This window comes from Silene latifolia, chromosome 3, assembly GCF_048544455.1.
Source record: "Silene latifolia isolate original U9 population chromosome 3, ASM4854445v1, whole genome shotgun sequence".
In the NCBI taxonomy this organism is placed as follows: Eukaryota; Viridiplantae; Streptophyta; class Magnoliopsida; order Caryophyllales; family Caryophyllaceae; genus Silene; species Silene latifolia.
Genome location: NC_133528.1, coordinates 101539501 through 101560062, shown reverse-complemented (window position 1 = coordinate 101560062; position 20562 = coordinate 101539501). Strand labels below are relative to the sequence as shown.

Sequence of the window (20562 nt, the reverse complement as noted above, 5' to 3'; positions counted from 1 at the left end):
AGATGAGGAATCGTCATCTTCATCATCGGAAGATAATTAAGTTCGGTAGTTATTTAATTATGTTATGTTTTAAGTAATAATCGTTTATGGTATGGGTTTGGGGTTTAGGGTTTGGGGTTTGGGGTTTGGGGTTTGGGGTTTAGGGTTTGGGGTTTGGGGTTTAGGGTTTGGGGTTTGGGGTTTAGGGTTTCATTATGTTTTCAATGGTTTATGTTTTAAGTATGTCAAAACGCGTTTTAAGGAATGTTTTAATTAAAATATGTCAAATTATGTTTTAAGGATTGTTTTAATTAAATTACGTTTTAAGTCAATTAATCGGATGCAGAGGATAATAAACTACAATAATCGGATAATTTAATAAAAAAAAATATAAGGTACAATATTCAGATATATAAAATAGAAGGTACAATAATCGGACAAATAAAAGCTAAGAACACCTCGCGAAATCGCGCCATAATCGGATCTGATGTCGATACAGGCCATTATAATGATCTACGCTTGCATCATGTACCCAACAATGGGCTATTGGAGGCATAGGTGACAAGGGGCGTACTCGGAGCCGCAAATAGTGGTTTCCCGCATGTAATACCCATAAGACACCATATGGGGCACGTACTCCGGGAGGGGCTCGTAGAGGCAAATAAGTAAAACTACCATTCCAATTTCGTGACCTTCTTGATCGTCAAATGCAGAAATACAACATATCACCCAATTGTACATCGTAGCATAACCATATAGATCAAAACCGTCCATCCAATTACCCGAGCCACACGGTATCTGATCCATAAATGTAATTCTAGCTACCTCCGTATCAAATCTCCCTGGGCCATAGATATGATCACGGTAATCGGGACTACGAATTTCCCTAAGTAAATCTGTTCTAGCCATCGTGAAATGAGATTGGTCACCCCGAACAAAGATGTGAGATAACTCGAAAACCACAATGACCGTCTCCGTAAGGATTAAACCATGCTTCTACATACTCGTGAAAAAATGAAGGCAGGAAGTCACGATAAGGAAAATACCTCAAATCACCAATGGTGTAGTCGACCTCAAGAGGTGCGCAATACGTTGTGCCGAAACTCCCCGTAGTCGTGGTAGCAGTGGTAGACGGTGTACCGGGGCCCGTTTGAGTGGACCGGGGGGTTCTATACGGAGTAAAACGAACCGACGGAGTAGAACGGGGAGTAGACGACGGAGTAACAGGAACCGTCGGAGTAGAACGGGGGGTACTAGACGGAGTACGTTGGGAAGACGGAGTACGTACTCGAACACGAACCCGTGCATGCTCAACGGCGGACGGATCTCTACGAGTTCCCCTACTCGGACGTCCTCTAGGGTTCTCGTTCACCCGAGGCTCGTTTACATCCTCCTCTTGCGGATGTATCTGAGAGTAAAGGGCATCGAACATGGATGATCTCATACTCGGATCTGCATTCCGAATTTCATCGAATAACTCCTCCAATCGATCATCGTCACAAGTCGGCATTGCCTCCAAACCATCGTACTCCAACTTCCTCCAAAATGCATGTAACACATCAACAGGGACCCGAGATCCGTTTCTAGAAATGCGGTGAAGTGAACAAGCACATAACAAACCAAGTGTAGTAGCCTTTACACAACCGCAATCGATCGTCAAGGCATCTTCCGTCATCTTGGCACCTCTTTCGAATTCTTTACGCAATTCCATGATGGCATTCTTTGATATTTTGCAAGAAAGTCTGGAAAATAATCGCTGAATCCCCGTCAACCGCCTTGATCTAGATAACTCCAACGAGTGTCGGATCTCAACATGTTGCGTTTCCATCAAAGAATGAAACCGACTCCGATGCTATCAATCGCCGGTTTCGCTATTCACCATCTCTTCAAATTCGCATGAGCCGACTCAACCCGGGATGTAGAAGTATTGCCAAAATGAGTTATGTTGTTCGTTCTATACTTGGCCCATTTTTCCAAGTGCGGGAACCATTGCCTCTCAATATAAGCCGCCACTCCCGCCCATTCCCTTGCCAATGTGCCCCACGCAACATTAAACTTTTCTTCGGTTTCCGCCTCGACAACCGCAGATAAACAAAGTAAAGGTTACGTGCTTAGCCCAACTATCCCGACCCGTGATATCAAGTGCTTTCGTCTCCACGTTAGAATATATATGCCAAAGACATAGCAAGTGAGACGAATCGGGAAAAACAATGGGAATCCCGTTCAACAACCCTCCTCGCAATCGATAACAATAACATTAGGTTGAACGGCATCATTTAGCAGCCCCTTCAGTTTCCGTAGGACCCACAAATATTTCTCCTCGGACTCATGCGTCACAAGAGCATAAGCGATGACAAAGCTCTTCCCGACGGGTGTGACTCCAACCATCTCAACAAGCGGAAGACGGTATTCATTTGTCTTGTACGTGGAATCGATCTGTACCACATAATAGTATGATCGAAACATCTTAACGGCTTCAGGATGAGACATGAACACGTGGGTTAGCTCGTCGGTCTCCGATCGGTGACCCAATAATGAACGTACTTATCTTTGAACCGCAAGTGCTAACATCTCATTGTGCGGGTTTCTCCCTTCTCTTTCCTCGGCCCTTACTTTCTGAGAACGGTTGTAGATTTGTCGCCGATTAGGTCTTGACTTTTCCGGATTCCGCTGATGCAAACCCGCACTAATAATTGCCGGTCTAACGTGAGCTCTAACTTGGGCATCGATATAAGCCAACTCCTCGTCATCAAGCTTTGCAAAGTATCTGTCGCCGTCACAATACAACGTTAAACCATGATTATGAAACCCGGATCTCATCACAAACTGCCACTTATTCTCTTCTAATTCAACAACTTTCATTGAAAATTTGCAATTGCACCACCCGGTAGCGGTGTTACCCCTCATTAAAGAATCGGCATCCTTATTTACGGGACCTTTTCCACCCATCCGACAAACAAAATAACGTTGTCTCAAATTCGTGTTACGACCAACTTTCTTGTTGCTTGCTTTTTTTATACCAAACCCGAGTCGGAGCCCGATCTCATATGCCCAATTAAACGCTTCAGTACTAGATGCAAAAAATCTGGTTGTCGTAAAATGATCTGAGTAATCAACACCGTCTCCATCGTTAATCACCTGCGCACGCATTTCAATAAGTTAGTTATTAATTCAATTATTTGCTACGGGACTAGTCGAAGTAAATATAAAATAATATAAAATTAATACAAACACGGTAATAAGTTATTTTTTACAAAACGAGTCGGAAATGTTAAAGATAAAAATTCCATATAAAGACGGTAATTAATTAATTCAATTCTTTTATAATACAAAAACGGCATTTAATTATTTTGTACACAACGAGTCGGAAATAACGGAAATTAATTATAATTATTTGAATTGTCGGAAATTATAAAAAATAAAAAATTTTAATACAAAGACGGAAATTAATTATTTTATACAAAACGAGTCGGAAACAAAAAAAAAAAAAAAAAAAAAAAAGTAACGACAAACTCTAAAACAAAAAAAAAAAAAAAAAAAAAAAAACTATAATTGGGCCAGACGAAGAATTCCTTCGTCCAACACCAAGCCCAGACGAAGGAATCCTTCGTCCAAACCCACAATGGGACGAATGATGGGCTCGTCAAATGCAGTGCAGGCTGGGACGAAGAACCCACTCGTCGTCTCGGCCAGATTCGTGTTCAATCTTTTTTTTTTTTTTTTTTTTTTTCGATTACTTTTTCATATAAATCCGTCACAAATTCTATCATAATTCCGTCTACATTCATGGCATCTATCCTAATTCGGGATTCAAACGATAATAAAACATAAATTTTTAACAAAACTAAATCGTAAACTAACCTCGTTACTATCTTCATTGTTGAAATCGTTGTTAAAATCGTTCCCGATCATGTTGTTAATTACAAAACCCGACTTTTTTTTTTTTTTTTTTGAAATATTTTAGTGAGACGGTGACTTGTGTTTTAGTGAGACGGTAATTTCATTTCTCTTTTGAGACGGAAATTGCATTTTGGTGAGACCAATATGGAGTCATGATATGGAGGGCAAACTTGGAATTTTACGTTAATTGTCGACGATATTTAGTAATTTGTCGACGACGTATAGCAGGACCCATTTAAATAGTGGATCGGACGTGGGTATTTAAATGTTGGGTTTGAATCGGATTTTTTTTTCCCTTCGGTTCGGTTCGGGTTAGGTACGGTCTTAGCGGGGGGATTGCTATTGTGAAAGTCCAAAGCTGGTAATCAGATCCAACGGACTCGTACTAGAATTTTGTCATCACCGGAACAGCCGATACATGAGTGTTAGGCCGGAAAATGGCGAGTTGGATCTCCTCAAAGCTAAAAGTCGCCGAAAACCTCCTCCAACAGGTCATCGTTCCGTTAATTTAGCACAATAAACCTGATTAATTGTAAAACCTGTGAATTCAAATTCATCTAACATGTAAGCTGTGTTCTCATTTCCAGATCGACCAACAAGCGGCCGAGTCGCTTAGGCACGGCGACCGCAAATCATCCGATGAATTGGATTTCGCGGCGTCCCCCAAATTGAGTACCACCGTCCCGCCGTTGAAGGATCAATTAAAGAAGAAAGACTCACCCAAGATCAATACCGATTCTTCTTCTGCTGCTAAAATTGTGAGTCATGAAATAACCAAGCTTCACATTGGTAAACAGAAATTGGAGTCGGATTCCAAGTCGCCGTCGCCGTCGCCATCTACGTCTACATCTACATCTACTACTGTTAATGATACTGACTGGACTCAGCTTCTTAGCACCCCTACCAAAACAATTGGACCGTCTTCGAGGAGAACTGGAGGAAACGTTGGAACGAGAGTCATTAACCCTCTAGGAAATGGGAGAAAACCCGGGGCTAAGACTAAAGTCGCTGTCGTAGCTGCACCGGAGTCTAGGAAAGCCGTGGTTGAGGAGTCGGGGAATGTGATTAGTCCAATTGGAGACCGTGAAAATATTCTAGTTAAGGATAATTCACAAGCTGTAGGAAATAAGCACGATGTTTCCATTAACAGGAAAGGAGTTATTGATGATGAACATAAGGGGCAATCTGCTATAACAGTGAGTAACCGCAATGTAGATGTTGTTGACTACGTCTCAGAAGCTCTGAAAAGGAGCTCTCTTGTGTCGGACTCTGGCTCTGATTCTGATTCTGATTCTGACTCTGGCTCGAGTTCGTCTTCTAACTCAGAGACTGAAAGGGAACGAGAGGAAAGGATACAGAAAAGAAGGCAAATTTTGGCTGCTAAAGCTGCTGCTAAAGTATCCGAGGCTATAAAGGAACAGGAGAATGTTGTGGCTCGCTTGGAGGGGGAGAAACAAAGCCTTGAAAGGATACTCGAAGAGCGGGCTAAGCAAGCTGAGCAGGAGGTACACCATCCTATTCTTTTATTCAATTGTGTTCTTTATACCTTTAACGTTGTAGCTTTCAATTTTAATGCATTGTTGAACCATTTTTTGTTTAACCTTTGGTAAGTTTTTAGTGAATTCTGTTGGTCAGAAGGTGAAGGTATTGTCTAGAGAGGAGACACCTTGCTGAAGTCCATCTTCGCTAATATGTGAAGGAACGCCTTGGCCTAGGCAGTTGGACTCGGGCAGCTAAAAAACTTGCATATGCGTACTTATGCTCTATTGGTCACGATTTTGATCCCTTGCTGAATATCTTTGTAATGCTTTAATGTCAGGCCTCAAAACTTCAATCGACGATGATTGAGACAATGGAGGCTGCTGATTTAGAGAAGCAGAAGCATAATCATACTAGGATGGAAGTTCTAGCACGATTGGCTAAACTTGAGGTACTATAAACAAAATGCTTGTTATCCCTTCTTCAGCTCTTGTTCATTTCTCTTCGTTCTTTTGTTGGTTGAGAGGGAGTGTTGACAATGTTTCAGCAGTTTATTCAATTCTATTGTTGGTGTGATGTATTTTATGTGGATTTCCAAACTAACCCCCTTGAAGGAATTGGCAGGAAAGGAACGGGAGAGAAGGAAATGGGACAATTTCTTTTGTTTGGTTAGCAAATTATGTTGAAGGGATATGGAAGGGAGGGAATGCCAAATTAAAATCCTTCTAATATAGGAAAGACTTGCATGGAAAGTTGGAAACATTATCGCTGCACTCCCTCGCCCCAACCCTCCCCTTCATCTCCTCCTACTATTGTATCCAAGCAAACCCTTCTATTCCTGTGAAGGCAATTAACTTTCCAGCACTTTCAATATCTGCCTGAACTGTATCTATGATATTAGGCATGCTGATTACTAATACAAGCATCTATTGTGAAGAGAAACTAAAATGGAATGTATCCAAATGCCGATTCTTTCTATGTAAAGGGTTTGTATAATTCCACGCACCACTAGTAACACGAATTACACGTATCAAATGCCGATTCTTTCTATGTAAAGGTTTTTATAATTTCACACACCACTGGTAACACCAATTACACATATGAGGCAAACATGTTTGAAAGGGGGAGGGGCTGATGCACAAATTAAGGTCTAGAATAGGAATGAAAAGCATAATACTAATATGTTCTTAGTGAGCTGTAGACTACATCTCTATAGTTATTCGCAATTTATTTGTTGGTCTGCGACTGCTTCTGTTTCATATCAATAAGATCTCAAATCGCTTCAACTCAGATGACTTCTATTGATATTCTTAAACCTTTGTTGGTGGCTGTTACTTTCTCTGATTGATGCTGGTAAATCTTGCAGACTGCTAATGCTGATCTCGCTAAATCTCTCGCTAATGCACAGTGGAATCTTGAAATGGAGGTATGATCATGATTGTAAGGTCTATTGCTCTTTCTCTTATAATGCGGTTTTTACACCAGATAATATTTGTAGCAACTGCCAATATTTTTTAACTTTGTATATTGTTTGGGCGGTTTGGCAATATGACAACAAACCCTTAGTCCAATAATGATCTGTGGTAAGCTAACACCAACTTAAAATGTCGTATTAAACCATCAAATTGAGGCAAGAACACGATGAAAGTGGAGAGAAATGAAACCTCAATAGTAGAATGAAGCAAGATTGGCACTTAAAAAAGTTTGAACTGTGAAAAGATGACGAAAGCAGACATAAAAATGAGGAAAAGCTTAAAGATGAGAGCTAAAAAAAGATTCTTACGGGAGATAAGTGTATAACAGTCAAGAGTAAAAGGACCATCTCCATTCTATGTGACTTCGACTCGGTTGGAACTTGGAAGTATCCGACATGAGGTGTGTTCAAGAGTCAAACTTGGATATTTTATGAAATTCTTGTGTTTTTCTGTTTACAATGAAATATTTAAGTGTCGTATCCATGTTAGAGAGACAGGTGTCATACACGAGTAACCACGATGGTATGAAGAGTCGGAGACTCGGAGTAATATAGCCCCCATCAAAAACTTTATTGTTTCCATTTGATAACCGAAGTCAACTTTGAGTTTTTGAATATTAATTACTCGAAGTATACCTAGAGATAGAATGTACAATTTGTCATGTTTGATTGAAGGAAACAACTATTTTCATATTTAGTTTAAATAAGTTGCAAAATATCGGTCAAAATTGATATTATTCACCACTAATGTCAAATGGGACAAATTTGGAAGGAGGGAGCATAAAACGCTATAAAAGATAGCAAACAAGAAATTTAACTATAAAAAAGGTTTAAAACTATGCAAATGCAAAAACAATAGAAAGGTAAAAGGAATAACTTTAGACAAAAAACACCCAGCATCACTTGAATTTTTCTTTTGCACTATGCCCTCTATAATGGCATTCCTCAATCCCAAATTCCCAAGTGAACCCATATTGCTTTTAATTACATTACCCTTATTTTTGTGGGTCTTCCTATTCCCCTCTCAGCCTTCTTATTTCCCAACTCTTCAAGCCGCCTAACTAATTGTTATTATTGCGTCACTTAGTCTTAGTTGAAATGACCACACAAACGAAGGCAATTCTTCGACATCTTGTCTTCAGTATATGCATTTTGCAGTATGCACTTTCCCCTTGATTACCTCATTTGTCTATGATCATTTCTTGTATGACCACACATTCATCATATTAGATGCCTCTGTTTCTCTTTTATCTTGTAACTTCACCTCGCTTTATGGCCTAATAATCAGTGCCAAAAGATTATCTTCTTCACTTCTATCTTTAGGCCTGTTGAATCACATCAACTATTGGTGTCGAATGAATTTTAGTAATAAAAATGATGGAGCTGAAACCCTTGTATGTAATCTTGAAAACCCAGATTCATCAAGAGAGGGAAGTACGTGGCGAATGTGAAGTGAAATCTCTAGGACTCGAAATTGGACAGTGACACGGACTGTTTTGAAGGCGAAATAAAGACTGAATTTTGGACGGACAAGAGGAATTAAACAGTCAAAACGAATGTTCAAATCCCAGAAATAAAGAAAAGAGACACTTGAGCCCGGCTTTGCATTCAACAAATGCCGTTTTGATGGCGTGACTCGAACAAGATATGTTTTAACCCGAACACACAACAATAGGTTAAAACTAAGACTAATCCCAACACTAAGTAAAGGACTCGTCCAAACCTCAAGCACTAAGCAAAGAGGGCTATTCAAGCACTAAGCAATGAATATGGTTAGATGAAAACTTGGTTTCAATCTTGGGTTTATTTTTTATCTTTCAAAATCTGAATTTTTCTATGTCCAAACCTTGGCTTTTATACTACAAGCCATACAATCTTGACCCTCAAAAGTTAACTAAGATCTAGGGCTCACAATTGAGCTGAAAAACAACAAAGAAAACGGCTCTCTAGGCCTTACATGACTTACACACTCTTACATAAGAAAATGACATAAAGTAAAAAGCATAAACATACAACCTTCCTTTGGCTTGTTCTATTGACTTATTTATCATTACAATGGAGCTCTTAGAAGCTCTCAAAAACCGGCACATGCTCTTGGTAGCCTTCCAAAGGTGTTTTAGAACTTGTTTGTTCAAAAGAGGAAAGGTTGAAAGTGACCCCTTGTTAAGCTTCTCAAACCGTGTAGATGTCTCTATCACTCAGTTTTGTTGCATTTTGTTTCATTATTGGCGGCTCTATTAGGCAAGGTTCCCTAGACAAAAATACTCCCAAATTCTCCATAGAATTGAGTAGTAACGTTTTTCGAAATGAGTTCTTAGACGGATTGTTGGTTTGACCTCGTTTTGCGTGACGGGGTCAAAACCGTGGCTTGCTTCTCTTCAGAATGATTTACTCCTCCCTCCATTTCAAAATATATGTTGTTTACGGAAAAAGGTGCAAGATTTAAGGTAATGGATGAGGCTGTAATAAATAATTAAAATTACTCATAGATACTCCCAGCAGTAATGACCCCATTAATTTCACATTTGAATGATAATATCTTTTAGAGTTTCTGGAAATAGTAGAGAAAATATCAAAGAAATGAGAATGACATATATAATGATATAATATTATTTTTGGAAAAACAAAACATATTTTGGAGTTTGGAATGGAGGGAGTGTTATCTTTTTAATTTTTACTTATCCTATTAATTTGCTTCAAATAGGTCAACAATGTAGCAGAACATCGGCGGCTAGTTGATGCCAAAGAACTTGGCCATGAAGGTATATATTACTCCGTAGTAGTTAATGTCGTTTCTGCATGCTCTGTTGCCTTTTGCCATGCACAATTTTTTCCTACTACCATTTTCCTTGGCCGTTGGTACTTCTAATTGTTTACTCTTGATTGGTCGTCCTAGTAAAATGTTATGTTACATTTATGCTTGGCTATTAAAAAACATTAGCAGACATCACAGCTATGGTTTGTCAGAGACGAGCAGAAACATTCTTTATACATTATGCATGAGTGTGTGAATGTGCACATTTTTATAAATGTTACGGCTAATTAAATCACAGGAGCAGGCATAACAAAGGGTAGACACTTCTCTTGCGGTTGTGGATCCGTTGATTTTTATTGCGTTGATCCATTGTTGAATTTCACTCTTCAACTGTTCCGTAGGAGTTACAGTATACGCTTAACGAATTTTTTTCCCTTTGCATATATTCTGTTGTGTATTTTAATGCTTCCAAAGAATCTTCATGTTGACTTAAGTAGCGGGTGATATGTTCCTATATCTGAAGAGGGTTATTGTTGGAGTTATAGTTTGTGATTTTGTCCACCATGGTTGCATATATACAGTGGTTCTTCAATCTCCAGCCATGCTTTATGAACTTGAGACCAGCTGGATTATGGTTTGGATCACACTAGGTGATCTATGCCTCGTGGCTGTCAGGTGGTGCTAAAAATAACATGTTGCGATTATAGGAGGTTTTATGTGGTTTGAAAGTGCAGCATGTGTGTTCAAGCCTTTTACGGGTAGTGGGAACCTGGAGGAGGAAGTGAAATGTTGACCTGTTTTGTCAGAGCTGATGAGCGTCCACCCTGCACGATGCAAATCAATCATTTCACTTACGTAGCGGGTGATATGTTTCTATATCTGAAGAGGGTTATTGTTGGAGTTGATAGTTTGTGATTTTGTCCACCATGGTTGCATATATACAGTGGTTCTTCAATCTCCGGCCATGAGATGAACTGCTTTATGAAATTAAGACCAGCTGGATTATGGTTTGGATCACACTAGGTGATCTATACCTCGTGGCTGTCAGTTGGTGCTACAAATAACATGTTGCGACTTGCGATTATAGGAGGTTTTATGTGGTTTGAAAGTGCAGCATATGTGTTCAAGCCGGGTAGTGGGAACTTGGAGGAGGAAGTGAAATGTTGGGGAAATGTCGGAAATTTATTTTGTTGATTCTTTCATTGTATCCTTGTCTTTCAGTAATTCCATTCTTTCTTCTCATTAGTAATGATAAATTTATTTATTTTCAAAATTTTCGAGATAATCCATAAGCTGGCTTGCTCACTTTCTGATTTGTTTTGTGTGTGCCTCCTTTTCGGAAAAGTGGATATAGGGTTGTCCCCTTCTCTCCCTCTGTAGATACTATTTTCCTTCTATTAATAGCATGGTCGTGATTTAATTCTTGACCTGTTTTGTCAGAGCTGATGAGCATACACTTGTGTCACTAGTGGATCCATTCTATCTACTGTTTACTTTGTTTCATGTATCCTACATCAAATTCCTTTAAAACCAAACATTCTTGTATTTGTGCTTTTACAGAGTTGAAGAGACGAATTTATACCGCTCATCAAACAAGGACATCTTTGACTAGTGTAAGCCTGAAACTTTGTTGGATATTTGTTAGTTGCTACTAGAGGTGGCCACGGGCCTGGCCGACCCTGAACCGGCCCTTGCGGAGTGGCGGGACCGCGGGATGGCTGGGTCGGACTGGTTCCAGGGATAGTGGGCCGATCCCTGAACCGGCTCTTACCCGGGTCAACAGAGACAGGCCCACGGTTTGGTCCAATTTTCCTTTTTAATATATTTTGTTTCCCCAAAAACCGGGCCACAAGGTGGGCCAGGCTCAGGATTATAAAATGAACCCTGCCTCGGTCCAAATGATCAATGGGCCAGCAGGGGTTTAGGGGCGGGTTGGCCGGGCCTTGTGAGAGAGGACCCAATGAACGGGTCGGGTGGGTCCAACCCGTGCAATTTGCCACCTTTAGTTGCTACATTGCTGAAGCAGAGGGTTTCGTGGAGATTTTGATAAGATTGTCCGTTTATGCAGTCACTCGTTTTTTGTGATTTTTTTATTTTTATTTTATTTTTGCAGCTCATGCCTTACAAGGGCTTTGAGTTGGAGAGGGAGATGCTCGAGGGTGAAGTTTCTTTTATGACAGAGAAAACTGCACAACTACAAGAAAAAGTGAGATTAGTTCTCTAACTCGGTCTCCCTAGAGTTTCGGTGGCAGTTAAATTTTCTCGTTGTCCATCTATGAATTAAATTTGTTTTGCCTCCGTTGTGTATGGCTCAGAAGTCAAGTAATCCTATAGAAAATTAGGAATGTGGTTTTAAATTGATGAAAATTAGGAATGTGGTATTAAATTGTCTTTGCCAAAATGCGCGACATATAAATTTGATGAAAATTACCAAGGACTCGTATGCTGCATTTGCATTGATTTCATTTCGATAAAACATGAAGATTTTTTAGTGCTGCTAACACATAAGCAAGGGCTAACTGTATCAGGAATCACTGTAACTACTAAGTTGCCATTGTGGTATTTCTTTGGTAATTGTTGTTATCTTGTTGAATAAGTAAAGCAGACAAAATTGGTACGATGAATGTGTCTGAACTTTTTCTTATGTTGAGAAAGATTGAGGATTGCAATGACTGTTACTATTTGGCATCCTTTGTAGGCGACAAAGTTGGAAACGGACATAGACGTGATATTGAAGGAAATGGAAAGTCCCACTGAAGTAGAAGTTGAGCTGAAACGCAGGCTTGATCAATTGACAGATCATCTTATTCAGAAACAAACACAGGTATTTATTAATTTTCATTAGTTCAGCCTTAACGACACATCTGGCATTGATGTTTCATTTTTTTTTTAGGTTCTGTGCTTGTTGGTAAGGACCCGACATCTTTCATCAACTCTATAATATTAGTCTATCTCGTTAATTTCGTTTCCTAAAGAGCTAATTAAGTTCTTGTATTGAAATCTTTCCTTGTTTTGTACGACATATTATTCTCCACCTTTATTTCTATTCCCAATCTCCAAAGAACCACGAACTTAAAACGTGGATAGGGAGTATAAGATAATAGGAGTCCATCTGCCTATGTCAACTTCTGATATGCGGTCAGTAACGCTTACACAACTGAGTGCTCTGCTCCCTTTAGTAACATATTTCAGCTTGTTGCATCTCTGTATGAATGAAATTCTGGTTTAATTTGTCAAATACTCGATAAAAGTTTTACCCGCATTTTGTCTATTTGAATGTAGTGGTAAGAATATTTTCCATATTTCCAATGGAGCTAAAGACTCATTACTCTTTGGTTATGGATTATAATGGAATAAATCAAAATGGCTCACTAAAGTGGCTGCCCTTCTTTCCTTTGTGAAGTAGCGGTCCTTCAATGCAGTTCTCGACGCAATTTTCATCTTGGGTCATTCGGAAACAGCCTCTTTGTGTTGCTAACACAAGGGTAAGGCTGCGTACATCCGAACCCCCCTTACCCCGCAATTTGCGGGAGCCATTGAGGCACTGGGGTAATTTTGTTGTTGAATGTAGTGGTAAGAATCTCATACGTTCAGCCTTTTCAAATTTGTTGTAATATTATCCCGTCAAACAACGGTTTACTTGTGTTAGTGGCTGTATGTGATTTTGTCTGTCAAGGTCATATTAGTGAATGACCATACTTATTGCACGCACATGTAGGCGTAAGGTTGCGCAAGAATTTCCTCCCTCTTATAAGTTGGAACCTTTCAAAGAATAGGAGGGCGTACATGTATGCACACACATTCTAACTTTTTAGACGTGAAAATTTGTTCTGAAATTATTTCAGAAAAAATCTTTTCATTCTCACATGGAATATAAACCTTTACATACCCTAAACATTCTTGAATCAGAACTGTATTCTAAGGAACTGCCCTTAGCCCCTATACACCTGGATTCAGATATATGGCTAAGAAGCCTGCAATCACTCATACAGTCATACACAAGTCTAAGTAGCATAAATTGTGACATGGCTCACATGTATCTAACTTTTACTGAATTTTGTGTTTTGCCAGGTTGAAGCACTTTCTTCAGAAAAGGCAACACTTCTTTTTAGAATTGAGGTTCATTCATTATTTCAATATTTTAAAAATCGCAACACAACTCTTGACTTATATTCCCGTATATGATTAGTTTTACACCGTCAAAAAACAAATTTTTTTCAGGCCGTTTTGAGATTACTTGACGAAAATAAATCTCAAATAAATGGGGGTTATATTTCTGGTAGCTCAAGGGAAGATCTAGGAGAAACATATGAATCTAACGGTCCTAAGCTACGCATGTTGGAACACAAAATTCAATCAGGAAAGCATCATCTGGGCTCACTAATCAGGCAGTTGGATGTAGTATTTTATGCAGGTGCCCAGTTCTTAGCAAGGAACCCAGCAGCTAAGATATGGTCCTTGGTTTACCTCGTTTGCCTACATTTATGGGTTCTCTATATTGTTTTTTCTCATTCTCAGTCGACTGAAAACTCTATATCCAGTTCTGTTGTTTCATTAGAGAACATCAACAACAATATCGGTGGATGATACATATGCAAAGAACCTTATTTTATCTCACGGAATGTTTCAACCAGCAATACCTCTCACTCTTGACACACACTGAAAATTTTTCGAATATATTTGATGATGTTTGTCTCTCGTCTAGACGTCTAGTACGTCCACAATACGTAGTAGTTGAAGAGTTTTTCTTCTATATTGTTAAAAGAAACAAAATTATATGAATATACTACAACTACAATAGCATGATCGCTGGTGAATACCAAACTCAAATTCAGGAGTATGTATAGGAATTAATCTGGATACTGTATTTTTTTTTTGGCAACAAAAATTAAAGTAGTTTTTTTATTGGCAACATAAGAGTTTTTTTTGGCAACAAAAAAGAAAGTTGTTTATAGAGTACCTACCCGACTCTTAGAGTCGGATTTTATTAATAACTTTATAGGATAATCAATTAAACTACAGATGGAGTTGACAAACAAATTAGTTTCTTAATGAGACGATGCCAATTGAGCGAACAATTCTTCTCTTCTTTATTTCTCTTCTTTATTTCTTTTCTCTTCTTTATTGACAGAGCTTCAGAGGAGTACCTGTAACAAGACACACTTACACCATAAGGACGTAGAAATTTATGGGAGAGAGATCTACATTTGGAGAAAGTAGATAAATTGTGTCCTGGAGATTCATCCCCTTGGCTATGATTCTTCTTGGAAGTGGCCATTCTCCATTTCTCGCGTACATGATGAGCAGAGGGGTACCTGCAAAGCATAAAGGTAAACTGGGCGCACGATGGTTTCTCAAACGAGTAAGTCTTACACTTCTTAGGACGAGCTGAAAAAATGAAAGGCTGATGGTCATTAGAATCATTCTGAGCTGGAGAGCAAATAGAAGTACCATTTTCATTCACCAGAGAGACAAGGACGCTTGGATAGTTAACAACACTTCTCGTGTTATCTTGGGGAATATGAGTACCAGGAGAAGAAGAATTGTCACAAATTGAAGAAGCGCTTGAAGTCACGGCCCGAGTAGGACGCCTCAAACTTACGCTAGGAATAGCAGGTTTCACATTGATATTATCAGACAGAGTCATGTCTTCGTTCATTGCCCCCATCATCTTAGATTTCCACTTTTTAGGACATCTCTTCTTCTTCTTCTTCTTCTTCTTCTTCTTCTTCTTACACCGTTCTCTTATACTGTCTCTCTCCTTGGTAGCTTCACTCTTAAGGATCCGAATTGTTAAAGTTGACAAATCTCGTTTACGGTAAAAGTTCACCTTTTTACCATCCAACAACTTTTTATAAGATTGTGCGGGGATCCTTAGACGAGAACTACCACCTCCCTTTTTGGAGAACTCAAGAATGAACCGAGTTATTAGCACAAATACTTTGAACCTCCGTCACTTCCATATTCACACTCTCATTATCCGTTATACTCACATCACTTTGATCTTCCATCACCTCCGTGATCACACTTTCACTATCTTTTATACCTACGTCAGATGCCGAGACATGGACATGCTTCTTATTGTTCCCATCCACGCAATCTTCAGTAGCAACCTCCAACACTCTTTTACCATTTTCTATGATGAGAAGATGAACTTTTACCACCTCTAATTCCCTTAACACATCCTTATTACTAGGTTCAACAACTAAGGTCTCAACCAAATCCAATTCAGCTAAGAAAACCTTGTCAACTTCATATAAGCAACCACCCTTCGAAAAAGTGCCTTAACATTACGAGGAAATGTGTCCAAAATCATGGAGCACAAACCCGAGGCAGCCCTGTATTCCTCAAGTTTCAAGGCACATTGTAACACCCCCTTCTTACCCGGCCAAGGTAATGGGAGGATGTTACCATATCGGTTTCCCGAGGCATTGTTTCAAAACTCCAATTGAAGAATAACTTAAATAAATAACAAGTTTAGTGATTTACAAATGAATGAATAATAAATGTGCACTAGACATTATACAACTGGACTATTATCTAAGTCATCTAAACTAAGTAGCTCGACTCCAAGCCCAAAGTGCGTCCCGTTTCCCTCGTGACATCAAACCAAACTGTACTTAACCTGCTCTCATATGATCGGAAATATCATATGGATCGACATAGGCCACCCCGAAAATAGGTGACAATTTACACACACACACACACACACACACACACGTCAGTTTCAATAAATAAATATAAGACACGACACAATGTATATAGCAATATGCAACATGCATAATATAATGAACTGTGAGTGCTTATTTGTTATGTGATCATAAGTCCTTCTGTGTCATTTCAAACTTTCAAAACACCCTTTTGCGCTGTTATAATGGCCATTTCAAACCTCGGTCTTTCGCCGACCGTTGCACGCCTTTTGAGGCCTTCGTAATGACGATTTTCAAACCCGGTTTTCTACAACCATTTCAAAAAGCACGCCTTTTTAGGCCGTCGTAATGACGATTTTCGAACCCGGTTGTTTACAACCATTTCAAAAAGCACGCCTTTTTGGGCCGTCGTAATGACGATTTTCAAACCCGGTTTTTTACAACCATTTCAAAAAGCATGCATTTTTAGGCCGTCGTAATGACGATTTTCAAACCCGGTTTTTTTTACAATCATTTCAAAAAGCACGCCTTTTTAGGTCGTCGTAATGACGATTTTCAAACCCGGTTTTTTTACAACCATTTCAAAAACACCTTTTTACGCCGTTATAATCGCCGCGTTAAGACATGGATTTTAACCCGTCTCGCGCTGACACAATGGCTCTTTCAAAACCCGAAAATGGCACACACCCTTTTTTCGAGACTTTTTCAAATCCCGAGGACCCTACACCGTCCCCGGGACTGCAACCTTTTCAAACCTTCAAAACTCGATTTTCAAAACGTACGATTTTGGATTTCAAAAACCGTCTTCGGAAACAACACATTGTTTTCAGAGCAGCCATAACTCGAACTCAAACTGTCTTTTGAAAACAAACCTAAGACAACTTTTCAACTGTCTGACTTTTGAAGATCCCTATTTTTCGGAAGCCGTTCGTAAAATGACAAACAAATCTTTTTGAAAATCTCTATTTTCGAAAATTCCTGTCCACCATTCTAGTTCCGCCTCGTGTCTATCGAGTCGAAGCAAGCGTACTTATGGGTCTTTACTTATGAGTCGTCTCACCCCGAGATTCGTCCAACGGCATCACGCCACTACGTTGGACGCGAGTCAAAATCCGGTCAACACCGTCACATCATGAATCGAGTCATCACCGAGGCATCACACACGATTACTCTTGTCTTGTAGAGTCTGGAGTGTCTTTCCGTATTTTGTGTTGTCTTCGTTTAGTCGTTAAACCGTGTTAGATTGGGATGTAACATGAGCCATTTTATGCCTTAGAGCCATGGCCCAGTCTTCAGCTTTGTCCAACAATAACGATGACAACAGAGATCTCACGACTGCTCAGCTAGCCAGCCTACTCACCGCTCTTAAGGTCACCCTAGACCGTGTCGAGACCTGTATCGAAACCTTGGAAAACAAGGAAACTGAAGAACACAACACTCCGCCTTTGACTGAAACCGAGAAAAGGCTCAAGCTCTTGGAGGAACAACTCCTAGCCCGTGGTAACAACATCCACCTTGAGAACAATCGAAGATTCGAACCCGTTGGGGATCAACTACCCGACAACTTTACCTTGACTGATATAGCCAAGTTCAAGGGAGTGGAGGACCCACTCAACCACATTCGGGCCTTTAAGGACTACATGTCTATCAAGGTTGTCAAACATGAACTCTTCACCCGGATCTTTCCATCATCCCTGGAACCAATTCTCCGCCAATAGTACTATTCCCTCGACCCCAAGAGCATTACTATTTGGGACGAAGTCGCCGTCGAATTTGTTAAACAGTACGCCGTCAACATCGAAATCCAAGCCAACACCCGTACTCTTGAATGCCTGACTCATAATGATAAGGAAGGGTTCACAGAATTCCTAACCCGTTGGAGGAGGGTAAGCACTCAATTGGTCAGTAAGCCGAGTGGATCGACTCTGGTGGAGAAGTTGTCAACAACCTCCGTCCAGTTTATGCCAACCTGCCGAGGTATCAAAACATCAAAACGTTCTAGGACCTACATATCCTCGGAACCTGCATTGAATACGACCTCCGCAAGGGTGTCCTAGCCAAAACCACCGGTAGAGGCTATAAGAGGTTTACATCAACTGGATCTCGCCCCTATGGTCAGACAAACAAAATCGATGAGGTCAACCTCCTCGAGCCAACCACAAAGAAAACTGAGCGTCCTCAAAGGGTATTCACAAACTTGGGAACAACCTATGCTAGTGCCCTAAAAAGCTCATGGACCAAGGGAAACTACATGCAATTGGACCTACTCCAGACCCGTCCGAGGCCAAGAAAACCCGTTTCTGAAATCTCAATGCCTACTGCCAATACCACCAGGGTAAAGGTCATGACACAAAGGCCTGTTTCAAGTTGTAGCACGCCATTCAAGATATGATTAAGAAAGGGAAATTACCTTTACCTCCACCAACAAAACCAAACAACAAGACGAACCCCTTGGGAATCCATGCCATCTCTGATGACGAGCCAACCTTGGATTGTACACATCTCATCCTACCTATTGATGACGAGGTGAATGCCTTGGAAAAGGATACCTCGAACGGGATATTCGTGTTCAGCGCCGCAACCATGCTCACCATGTTCCATCAGGTTGAAGAAGCCATAGCCAGTCTCTTAGAAAGGATTACCCGACTTGAGGACGCCTACCACCGGTTGATTTTCAATCAACCAACACCAACATTACGTCCAAGGGAGGGTCCTTCAAGCACCCAAAACTCGTATTACCAGAAAGGATTGCTCCCGCGACCATTCTTGCATGCACCCAAAAATAATCAACCCCAAAATAATCAACCCTACAATAATCAACCCCACAAAAATTACCCCCATAAGAACTTCCCCTACAAAAACTACCCACCGAGGAATACCCCTTCGAGGTACCCTCGCGATCCTGAAATCAACGGTATCTGGAGAGATGACGCGGAAGACATCTACATCACTTTGGGAAAGGGAAAACGGGCAAAACAGATCGGTCACCTTACCCGGTCCGGGCGCTCCTACCAAAATCCGAAAAATCCAACAGTCGTTCCAACAATGAACGACGAAATCGTCCCAGACATGGACACTCAACCCAAGGTTCCCGAAAACTCGATCCTTAAACAACTACAAAAGGCAAAGGCCAAACTTTCAATTTGGCAAGTGATTGCCACATCCTTCGAACATCGACAGGCTTTGCTACAAGCCTTGGGAAAGTTGACAGTTCCCTCTACCTCCTCTCCCGAAGAAGTGGTAGCACACATGACAAGGGATGTCCCCCGACTTGAGAAACCCGATCATCTTCTCTGACAAAGATATCCCTCCATTTGGAGCCAATCATAATCTGGCCCTGTACATCATTGTACAATGCCTCAAGAAGAATGCGCCTATGGTTCTAGTGGACGAAGGATCTGCGGTCAATGTCATTCCCCTCAAGACGGCTCACAAACTGGGTATCAAGGAAGCGGACTTGGTCCCGACCAATCAAAGAGTACGCGCTTATGACGTCACTCGTCGTAAGGTTGCGGGGCTTATCACCTTGACCATTGAAACTGAAAGACAAGCCAGTTTTCAGGTGGTCGACATCGACTCCTGTTTCAACATGCTTCTGGGACGCCCCTGGATTCACGCCGCCAAGGCCGTTACCTCAACCCTTCATCAGAAAATCAGAGTCCCTTTCAACGGGAAAACAATCACAATTCCCGCCTCCCTAATTAAGGCTATCGTGAAAAAGGGAATAGCCTCTCAGGTCATTGAAGAGGACGACAGCTGTTTTGTACGGATTTTACGCGGGATGAAATCAGGTCAGGGTAAGTCTAGGTGGGGTTAACTAGCTCGTACTTATCTGTGAATATGCAGGGCAGGGTACAAAATAAGGAAAGTAAAGCGAGATAAATTAAATAAATAAGAATAAGACGAGGAATTTGTACGTGGAAAACCCTTAAATGGGAAAAACCACGGGCACCAAGCCAGGAGAGGATTTCACTATATTATTGAGTAATGCTTAATATAGCTCATGTACTGTATGAGAGTATTGTATGCTAGAGTATGTGTTGTGTATGCAAATAATCTTCAAGTGCTCCTTATATATCTCATGCTGAACGGCGGCCATATCTTTAATGCTGAATGTTCCTCCTTAATTGCTTGGATTAATGCACTTTATTACTCTCTTAATTGCTGTCTTTTATTACCAAATCTTCTCCATTAATGCTCCAATTATTATCCGAATATTGTCAATAATATAATCATTGAATTGGTCAAATATTATCCTTATATTTTGACCGTTGTCCTCTCCATGGCTGGCGCCTGTCTTCTGGTACCCTGGTGGCCTGACGTCC

At 40.4% G+C, this 20562-nt stretch overlaps 2 protein-coding genes across 2 annotated transcripts; one reads left to right on the top strand and one right to left on the bottom strand.

The window, feature by feature from the left end:
- Positions 1 to 2202: 2202 nt before the first annotated feature.
- LOC141649399 (uncharacterized) lies at positions 2203 to 3129 on the bottom strand. Its single transcript, XM_074458091.1, has 2 exons — positions 2536 to 3129; positions 2203 to 2415 (listed from the first exon to the last, which is right to left on the bottom strand). The coding sequence occupies exons 1-2, from the start codon at positions 3127 to 3129 to the stop codon at positions 2203 to 2205; spliced, it is 807 nt and encodes a 268-aa protein (XP_074314192.1).
- Positions 3130 to 4171: 1042 nt separating this feature from the next.
- LOC141647801 (golgin candidate 2) lies at positions 4172 to 14204 on the top strand. The gene is made up of 10 exons (XM_074456135.1): positions 4172 to 4370; positions 4467 to 5384; positions 5699 to 5809; positions 6725 to 6784; positions 9537 to 9594; positions 11148 to 11200; positions 11701 to 11793; positions 12286 to 12411; positions 13659 to 13706; positions 13809 to 14204. Exons 1-10 carry the CDS (start codon positions 4317 to 4319, stop codon positions 14172 to 14174), a joined length of 1887 nt encoding a protein of 628 aa, XP_074312236.1. The 5' UTR covers positions 4172 to 4316; the 3' UTR covers positions 14175 to 14204.
- The last annotated feature ends 6358 nt before the right edge of the window (positions 14205 to 20562 follow it).

Coding starts and splice junctions, on each gene's coding strand:
- LOC141649399 (XM_074458091.1), bottom strand. CDS start 3,129: ATGCGTGCGCAGGTGATTAACGATGGAGACGGTGTTGATTACTCAGAT. Junction 2,416..2,535: donor ATGAGATGTTAGCACTTGCG/GTTCAAAGATAA, acceptor TATGTGGTACAG/ATCGATTCCACGTACAAGAC.
- LOC141647801 (XM_074456135.1), top strand. CDS start 4,317: ATGGCGAGTTGGATCTCCTCAAAGCTAAAAGTCGCCGAAAACCTCCTC. Junction 9,595..11,147: donor CAAAGAACTTGGCCATGAAG/GTATATATTACT, acceptor GTGCTTTTACAG/AGTTGAAGAGACGAATTTAT. Junction 11,794..12,285: donor CTGCACAACTACAAGAAAAA/GTGAGATTAGTT, acceptor CATCCTTTGTAG/GCGACAAAGTTGGAAACGGA.